Below are 8,972 nucleotides of genomic sequence, written 5' to 3' on the forward strand. Positions count from 1 at the left end.
TAGATGAAAATCACACGATAGCCTCAAAATCCTGGCAAGAAATAGTTTTCAATGTAGGCAAACTTTTTTGCCTAGCTACACTAACGAGCAAATGTGAGAGTAGACTAAGGATGGGACGCCTGGGTGGCTCAGTAGTTGAGTGTGTCTGCCTTCGGCTCAGGGCATGGTCCCAGGGTCCCTCGCATCAGGCTTCCTGTATGGAGCATGCTTCTCCCTCTGCCTGTGTCTCTGCGTCTTTCTCTGTGTCTCTCATGAATAAATAAAACCTTAAAAAAAAAGAGAGAGAGAGAGAGAGAGTAGACTAAGAACAAATAGGCAGGCTCTGTAACTTCCCATGCACCCTCTCTCAGGAAACCTGGAGGATGTTCCTCCTCAAATAGAAGGAGTGAAGGAAGAGGAAAGGGAGGAATTCAGTGAAAGGAAAGAGGTGCTCCAGATGGCTGGTGAAGGAGCAGCTTGTGCTGACACCTGGGCCACAGGCCCAAGAATAAGCAGCCTGGGGTAGGGAGATGGAATGGGGGCTGTGGGAAAAGATGAAACTGGGTAAACAATTATGCAACGAATCTCAAGTATTGAGAGGTTCACATTACTGCAAGAGAATCTAAGAATGAATTAATGACACGTGTAGAAAACTAAGCAAGCAAAAAGAAAAGCAATTATTAACTCCAGGCAAAACAAAAAGTTGTGCAAGAAAGCAAATATAACCCTAGGACACCTTGTTCTCTGCTGAGACCTGCAGTAATGACACTGCAATAATATAGACTACACTGGGATGATGCTGGGTCAGGAAACTGAGGCCAGTGACCCCTCCTCCTTTTCCAAGGACACTAGCAGGGGACACCTTATGTAGAACAGCCAAAAAAAAGCAGTAAAAGCATGTGTGGTTTGTGGAAGATGGATTTTACGTGCCTGAATAAATAGAAGTTAAATTTGGGAAGGATCGGAGTTCGAGACTACATTATTTATTGTTGGCTTAGGAAAACCCATTCCACTTTTTAAATAATATGTATATGACTTTGAAAAGATAAAATGAAAATCTTAACATAAGCATGATTAAATGAAGCAATGATAGTATTGATACTTTTGAGTTCAGTTTAATCACGGGTACAATCTGTTATTGACACTCATATTGCTTAAGACGATGACATCAGGATTTCCAACTAGATGTGTATGTTATTGTGGATTTATTTAAGTTGAAAGATGTGAGAATATGAGTAACGTTGTAGAATATTGGGATGTTTAAGACACCTTGAGATTCACTATGTTTGTACATTTGATACACCTTGGTAACTTTTATTTTGGTTTTTGGTTAGGATAATGTAGTAGGTGGAAAAATGATACCCTCTTTCCAAGGTGTCTATGCCCTAACCCCCAGAACCTGTGAATGTCAACTCTATATGGCAAAAGGGATTCTGCAGATATGATTAAGGACCTTGCAATGGGGAGATTATTCTGGATTATTCAGGTGGACCCAACCTAATTACATGAAGCTTTCCTGGCTGCAGAAAACCAGACAGATGGTTCATGAGAAAGACTCAACCGGCTGTTGCTGGCTTTGAAGATGGAGGATGGGTACATGAGCCAAGGAATGGTGGAGCCTGTAGAGACCAAGAATGACCTTCAGTTTACAGAGGGCAAGAAAATGGGGACCTTGGCCCTATCACCACAAGGAAATGAATTCCTGGCCAGTGCCCACGCCGTGCCTGACACCTGCAGGCCAACAGCCTGATGGAGCAGGAAATGGAAACCTAGGAATTAGTTCTAGGTTCACCTAGAGCCTCCAGAAAGGAATGCAGCCTTGCTAACACCTTGAGTTTAGTCTGATGAGACCTGTACCAGACTTTTGACCTGCAGAACTACAATAAATCTGTGTTTTAAGCCACTAAGTTTGTGGTAAATTCTTACAGAAACAGAGAAGTAACACAGGGATGAGCTTTCCTGGTTTGACAATAGAAATACTTAAAAGAGACCTGAATGCACTAAGTTTATACATGCAATTTAAAATGCTTAAGAATGTTTAACTCAATTTGAAGATGGAGGGGAGGTGGTCCAGTAGAAAGGAGGCCAGAGCAATGAGGGGTGGGAGGGAGTTGAGTGGCAGAGATGGAGTCAGGGGCTTGTATCCTCAGGACTCGGGAGGCAGCTGCCACAGGAGTGAGGAACGTAACATGGCGAGTAGTGAATTTGCGAGGAGGCACAGTGAGAGCAGGGAGGATGCCTGAGCCCAACCCCTCCAGGCTGGGGAATGCGGGAGAAAACAGCCCTTTGGTGGGGGGCTATCGGGCCAGAACAGTGCGCAGAGGGCATGGCAGGTCCCGGTCTCAGAGCAGCAGAAAGTCAGAAGAGGCCCCCCCCCCGGGGGGGGGGGTCTGCACCAGGCAGGGGTTGGAAGGCTGTGAACTCCTCGACGTGTCTCTGCCATCTGCTTCTCCTGCCACGTCATGGCCCTGCCGGGCCCGGCCTTGTGCCTGACGCCTGCAGGTGTGGTACCACTGGTTCAATGTGGGGGTTCCTGGGATGGGGCTGTGGTTCCAGCAGGGTATGGGCATTTCCCCAGGCAGACGTCCATCCAGGACTGACCCTCCACCCCCGGTGCTGGGGCTCCCTGGCAGGTCAGCCTCCCCCTGCTGAAGGCTTGGTCCCTGACCAGATACCTTGGGCTGGGGGCAGAACTCTTGGCCAGGCAACGGAGGGTATGGGAAGGGATTGTGAGTTGTGGAAACGGGCTAGGTGGGGAAATCCTGATCCTAAGGACTTGTGGGGCCTACCTATCCACCCCCGACCCCCAACCCAGGCTCCTTCACCCCCTGCTGGGCCCCCTGTGGCCCCAAGCCCACCACCTCCCACCCCACTCCAACGCCTCCTTGAAAGCTGTGGAAGGCAGAGGTTCCTCACTAGCGGGCGTTGGTCATCAGCCCCTGGTCATCAGCATGTCCGCAGAGGACAGCCCCTGGCCCTCTGAGCCCTGGGCCCATGTGGGGCTTCCCCACGTGGGCTGCCATGGCTGGTCCCTGGGGCTGGGGTGCGAGGTCATGGCTGAGCTCCAAGGTACTTGAGGAAGGTGCTTTCCAGGAAGGCAGCCAGCTTGGTCCGGTCATCCTGCAGGGTGGGAGGGAGGCATGGGGCGACAGAGGGGCAGACTCTGCTGTGTCCCCTCCCAGCCCGGCTGGGCTGGCCCGCACACCTCATGAACGAAGCCATAGTGTACCAGCTCGGCGGCGAGGTCCTGGGCACTGTCCGCTGCGGCGGGGGCAGGGGCAGGATGGATGTGTGAGGCCACTGCCTGTGCCCATGCCTGCCCCCCTCCACACCCTGTCCCTGCCTGGGTCCCTGGCTGGCCTACTTGGGAGCAGGTCGTAAGTGAGCTGCCGGTGCAGCCGGTCCTCCAGCACCAGAAGCAGAGTGAGCTGGGGAGGCAGGAGGGTGTGGTTGGCTCCCAGAGTCTACTCAGCACCCCCAGCTCCCTCCCCATCCCCCCCTCCCGCCCCGGGTCCTGCTCATCTGTGGGCCCCAGCCCTTTCCTTGCTCACATGCCAGCGGGCTTTGTCCTCACTCCTCTCTAGGTTGCACTGCATCTGGACCACCTGGGGATAGGCGTGAATCAAGGTCACCCACAAAGGCTTGACCTCAGCAGCTGAGCAGCAAGAGCAGATGCCATGTCAAGGGGACCCAGAAAGAACAGGAAGGACTAGAAATGGGGGTGAAACTCTAAGGAGGGCCTAGGAAGTACATCTCACTAACAGCGGCCTGGCAAGTTAAGGAAAACTTCTAGGAGAGTAGACACCGAGTCTGGGTGCTGAAGGAGCAACAGAGCTTTCGCAGGTGGGGAGAACAGCTGAACAAGGAGCCAGCTGTGAGAAGCGGTAGAGGACAGGGTTTGGAAGGAGTAGGAAGGAGCAAAGGCACGCGACACCAGGAGGGCCGGGCCTCCGAACACCTGGGGGTCAGCCTGAGGACCCCCACCGTCTGTGTGCGCAGCTCCGGCCATTAGGATGTGAATCCTGTGCTGTGGAGTGAAGCCAGAAGGAAGCAGGCTAGGCTGGAGGCTGGTTCCGCATCCAGGTAGGAAACGGGGGTGGCATAGATCAGGGTGGAGACCACGGAGACACACCCAAGGCCAAAGCCAGAGCCTCTGGGACCCAGTAGGTATGGACGTGGAAAGGGGAGAGAGAGGCTGAGGCTGACCAGGACAGGCCCCTGGCAAGGAGGGAGCCTTGCAAGAAGAGAGGCCGGGGGAAACACATCTGGGAGGCCTTGGAGGAGACACCAGGACACAAATGTCAGGGAATCAGCAAGCCAAGGGCGGGGGACCAGAGAGGCCTGGGGGCAGATGAGATTCCAACAAGGAGGCTGCTTGGGGCACAGCAGGGTCGGGGCAGGGTTGGGGGTCAGGCAGCAAGGGATGGGAGAGGGAGGGGTCTGCAGGGAGCAAAGAGCCTCCGAACAGGGGGGTGTTCTAATGAGTCCTATCATCTCCTACCCCCCACATCAGGGTCAGTCAGGACCTGGTCTCTGGAAGAGAGCTGGTTTGGGGGGCACCCAAACCCCCCGAAAACGGACCCCTCCGGGCTATGGACAGGCCCGAGGACTGGCACAGTGCGGCAGGAGCAGGAGCTCACCTTTCTGGTCTCCGAGTCAAAAGGTTCTGGCGTCGGGGTCTTGGCCTTCTGGGCCTCCTCAGGGGGTGGGGCCAGCACACGGGGCAGCCCCAGGGGCCGAGCAGCGGCAAAGTTCATCAGTGGGTAGATCCCGTTCCTGGGGATACACTGGGGTGGCTGGGGGCTCAGGCCTGGCAGCCACCAGTTCCCCAAACTCACGGCAGCTCTCACCTGACATCCTCCAGGAATTTGTCAAGCTCCAAGCAGGAGACCTCCGAGTACCTGGCACAGGTGTGAGAAGCACATGAGGGTGGCCCGCCTGCGGGCCCTGCCAGCGCGGGGCAGGACTGGGCTGGGGAGGGCCTCTGGGCAGCAGGCGCTCACCGCCACTGCAGTGGGGGCCAGGGCGGCCGGGGGATCTCTGCCAGGACTGCATGCAGGTCCACCGCCTTGGTTTTTTCCTCCACCACATTCTCAGGCATGAGGTCTGCAGGCCGCAGGAGCACTCAGGGTGGCGGACCCTGAGACAGGTCCTGCAGGGTGCCCTTTCACAGCCCTACCCCAGGCCTTTGGCCCGCCCCCCGCCCCCCTGCCCCTCACATTGGTGCTGGATGAAGCAGTGAGCTGCCAGGAGCTTCAGAGAATGCACTTCGAAGAGCACTCGATGGAAGAGGAGGTTGTGGGCAGAGGGCCGATGGGCGGGGTCCCGGGCCAGGCACGAGAGGATGAACTCCTGGGGGCGTAGAGGGGAAAGGCTCAAGTGGGTGGAATCTCTGCTCCAGCTCCACAGTGTGAGGAGGAGGCCCCTGAAGTCCCCAAATCCCCAGGGTCCAGTCCTCATGGGAGTCTTCCAGGAATGGGCATAGGGAGCCACATACTGTGAGCAGCGAGGCCAGGACCTGGTTCTACCAGTAGGACAGTCAGGCCCGAGGCCCAGAACTTTCCATGCTCTACTTCCCATAACCCTCACAAAAACCACAGGGAGTAGGTGTCGTCATCTGCAGTTCACAGATGAGGTCTGCTCTGCCTGGTGGGTGACACCAGCCCCTGCCCTGCAGCCCCAGATTGCACCTCAGCTCAGGCCCAACTCCGGGGATGACCCTGATGGGGCCCCACCCTGCCCCACATACGCATCTGCATCCTCCGCTGCCTTGCCGGCTTTGTGCCTCACGGGTCCCATCCCAGCCCCATCCTGGCCCCATCACTTCTGACCCTGATCTCTAGAGGCCATGTGGTCAAGCCAGATAGTCTAGAGAGACTATGGACACGGCTTCCACTCCACACTCCCTTTTCTGGCCCCCAACATAAGTCACGTGGCTTCTAGCTGGTTTCCTGGAGGGTTCAAGGCAGGGATGTGGGCTCGAGCCTCTCGGAGCCTCTTTCCTGTCTCCAGAACCAGCAGAACAATAGGCTCACAGAGGGAGTATCTGTCTAGTCTCTCCCTCCTTAGAAGGACCCTTAGAGCCTTCAGGCCTGAAACTCAACACACACCATGAGGAAAGACCCTCCTCGCAGGTAGGCCTTTGTGCAGTGGGACTGGCGTCCCCCTCAGCGGCACGGACGGCTGCACCTCCAGGCCTGACCCAAACACCACAATGGCCCCACATGGAACCCTTGAGAACCAGTTGGGAGGAGTGAGGCAAGCTGCTTACCCGCATGTTGGGGTCACTTAGTGAGTGCCTGGCACGAGTGATGGCCTCTTCCGTGACCCGGGTGTCCCCGTTGGCTTGGATCTCCAGCACAGCCATCTGGGAGGCAGGGCCAGGTCAGGCACGGAGAAGAGACAGCACGGTGAGATGCAGGGTGAGCTATCTGGGAGGCCATGAGGCCCCGGGGCTAGTACCTCCAGCGCACACATCCCAAAGGAGAAGATGTCCACAGCAGTGCCATCGGCAACCTCTGCAGGGGGGAGGGCAAGTCACAGTGGATAGGGAAGATGTGGTGACACCAGGAGCTCCTGGACCCAGGACTCACCGCCGTACTCTGGGGGGAAGAAATGCAGGTTCCGTAGTTCCTCACGCTCCGCACGTATAGGGCTTCGGAGGTCGTCTGGGAGTGCTGTGGAAAGCGCAGAGGATGAGCAGACTGCACCTCTCCATGCCCCCCCAACCCCCTGAGACCCCACGCACCGTTGGAGAAGATGCGGTGCCACACTGCACCGGCCACCACAGGGAGAAAGAGTAGGCGTCAATGTGATGGGGCACTGGATGTCCTCTGCCCAGGGGTTCCCGCAGCCCCCCTCCCCCGCCAGCCCCCCCTAACCCCGCCAGCACCGGAGCCAATCTTGATGAGGCCGTTGTGCTGTATGAAGATAGTATCGCTGGTCAGGTTCCCGTGGATGATGGGGGGGCTGCAGGCATGTAGAAAGCTGCAGGGGGAAAGGAGAGCAGGTGTAATCAGGGCGGGGGCACCGAGGGCATGGGGGGTGGCAGAGACCAGGCCAGGCCCTCACCTGAGTGCAGACAGGATCTGTGTGCACCAGCGCTTCCAGGCCTGGTGGCGGATGGACTTCATTGGACGGATGCGGAGAGGTGGCTGGGCCTGTGGTGCCCACCCTGCACCCCCACCTCCCACCCGACTGGCCCCAGCCCGTTCCCCGAGCTGCCCCTCACCCACATCCCTGATGCAGTCCCAGCCCACTCCCCATACCCGAGCGTTCATGGCCTTGTGGTTTTTCTTGGTCTTTTTGAGGAATTGCTTGAGGCTGCCCGACGACACATACTCCGTGATGAAGATGACCTGCGGGGCGGGTGGGCTCCGCCAACTGCAGGTGGGTCCCTCCCACCCCCACCCCAGCTGGGCCCCACCCCACCCTCCGTGTGCGGGTGCTGGGAGGAGCCGTGGCTCACCCGCGCCCAGGCGTCTGAGGCATCCAGCCAGTACTTGTGCAGCTTGACAATGTTGGGGTGGTCGACCAGCACCAGCTGCTCAAACATGGTCTGGATCTTCTCCTGGGAAGGGGAGTGGGGTCACGGGGGAGAAGGGAGGGGGGCACAGCCGCTCGAGGGTGGGCAGGCCTCACCTCATGGGCTGCGAAGGCCTTCCTGTCGGCGAAGTGCAACTCGTTCCACACCACCTCCACCCCCTCCTCTGTGTCCATGGCCAGGAAGGTGCTCTGGACCCCGGGCATGTTCCCCTGGTTCACCTGGGGGGGAGGGGATGGATGTGAGTGTGATGGGTGTCGGGCAGCAGAGTGGGGGCTTGTCTCTGCCCACTCCTTGGAGGGGAGAGCGAGCTGAGTGCTGGCCCTGGCCCCCCGGGGAAGCTGGGGCAGCAGTGGTCTCCGAGGGCTGGGCTTGGGGACGCGGAGCAGATTCCGGGGGATTCAGGAGGGTCTTCACGGGGCCAGCGGCCGGTCTGGTGCAGAGGCATAAGGAGGTGGACCTTAGGGAACTGGGGTTCCCCCAGAGAGCGTGGGAACAGGCCAAAGGGGTCCAAGGGCCGCTAACCAGGGGGCAGGTTCCTTGCCCGGCGCCCCCGGCCCGGCGTGGCCTCCCGCGCCCCTCGGCGAGGTGGGCCGTGACCCCGCGCCCCCGCGCCCCCCGCCCCGCCCCGGCCCACCTGCTCCCGCCGCTTCTGCCAGCGGCCGCACGGGCTCTCCTCCAGGATGTCGCTCTCGTCCTCGCTCTCATCCTCCCGCTCCCGCTCCCGGCCCCGCCTGGGCGCTGGCTCCGGGGCCGCCATGGCTCGTCCGGCCCAGGCCGCCGCCCTCCGAGAGAGCCGCCGCCGCCGCCGCCGCCGCCGCTCCCCGCCCGCCCTGGCCCTGCGCCCAGACGCCCAGCGGGAGCTGAGCGGCCGGCCGCCGCCTCGGGCCCCACCCAGCTCCCGGAATCCGAGGCGCCGGCGCCCGGCCCGCGGGGGTGGAGCCCGCCCGCCCCTCAGAAGCCGCCGCTGCGGGCCGGAGCGCTAAGGGAGCTTCCCCGCCGAGGGCCGAGCCCGCGCCGCGCCCAGCCCGGGCCCCGCCCACCGGGAAGGGCCCGCCCACACGGGAGGCCCCGCCGGACCCGCCGCTGGCTCCGCCCACCGGGAGGCCCCGTCCACCGGGAAGGCCCCGCCCACCCGAGGGCTCGCCCCTCCAGACCCTGCTCCCAGCCCGCCGCCCTGGCTGTCCTGGCCGCCCGCCCCGCCTGTCCCTCCTCGGCCTGCCCCTGTGCTCCCGCTGGGGACCTGCTCCTGCGGAAAGCCTGAGCCCCCAGGCCGCGGGGAGAGGACTCCAGGGTCCCGACCTCGGGGCTCTGGGTGCCAGCCTGCAGCCGGGCACGTCGGGTCCTCCCTGGCCGCCCGGCGACCTGCGTGGGGCCGGGTCAGGGCTCCGGGACACGCCCGGGCCCAGCTCTAGGAGCCGCAGGTTCTCCGTGCGCCCCTTCCGCACCG

At 60.1% G+C, this 8,972-nt stretch overlaps 1 protein-coding gene across 4 annotated transcripts; it reads right to left on the reverse strand.

Moving 5' to 3' along the window:
- Positions 1 to 1,078: 1,078 nt before the first annotated feature.
- Positions 1,079 to 8,356, reverse strand: NRBP2 (nuclear receptor binding protein 2). 4 transcript variants are annotated; one of them, XR_004813720.2, is made up of 19 exons: positions 8,160 to 8,356; positions 7,621 to 7,743; positions 7,448 to 7,549; positions 7,248 to 7,337; positions 7,051 to 7,106; positions 6,872 to 6,966; positions 6,728 to 6,751; positions 6,573 to 6,656; positions 6,442 to 6,497; positions 6,251 to 6,346; positions 5,199 to 5,331; positions 4,983 to 5,085; positions 4,830 to 4,880; positions 4,620 to 4,755; positions 3,531 to 3,584; positions 3,344 to 3,407; positions 3,185 to 3,240; positions 2,896 to 3,099; positions 1,079 to 1,598 (listed from the first exon to the last, which is right to left on the reverse strand). XR_004813720.2 is itself a non-coding variant. In XM_025450760.3 (18 exons), exons 1-18 carry the CDS (start codon positions 8,280 to 8,282, stop codon positions 3,031 to 3,033), a joined length of 1,515 nt encoding a protein of 504 aa, XP_025306545.1. In that variant the 5' UTR covers positions 8,283 to 8,356; the 3' UTR covers positions 1,079 to 3,030. The 4 variants fall into 4 exon arrangements, 2 of the variants coding, with proteins under 2 accessions (XP_025306545.1, XP_025306546.1); XR_003138247.3 differs by having other exon boundaries at positions 1,079 to 2,475; XM_025450760.3 differs by having other exon boundaries at positions 1,079 to 3,099.
- Between the last annotated feature and the right edge of the window lie 616 nt (positions 8,357 to 8,972).

Source organism: Canis lupus, chromosome 13, assembly GCF_003254725.2.
Source record: "Canis lupus dingo isolate Sandy chromosome 13, ASM325472v2, whole genome shotgun sequence".
NCBI lineage: Eukaryota > Metazoa > Chordata > Mammalia > Carnivora > Canidae > Canis > Canis lupus.

Excerpts from the sequence above, each read along its gene's own strand:
- NRBP2 (XM_025450760.3), bottom strand. The coding sequence starts at position 8,282 with ATGGCGGCCCCGGAGCCAGCGCCCAGGCGGGGCCGGGAGCGGGAGCGG. Across the intron at positions 6,752-6,871 it reads CCTCATCAAGATTGGCTCCG|TGTGGCACCGCATCTTCTCC; the intron begins GTGCTGGCGGGG and ends TGGCCGGTGCAG. Across the intron at positions 3,585-4,619 it reads TTGACTCGGAGACCAGAAAG|GTGGTCCAGATGCAGTGCAA; the intron begins GTGAGCTCCTGC and ends GCCTATCCCCAG.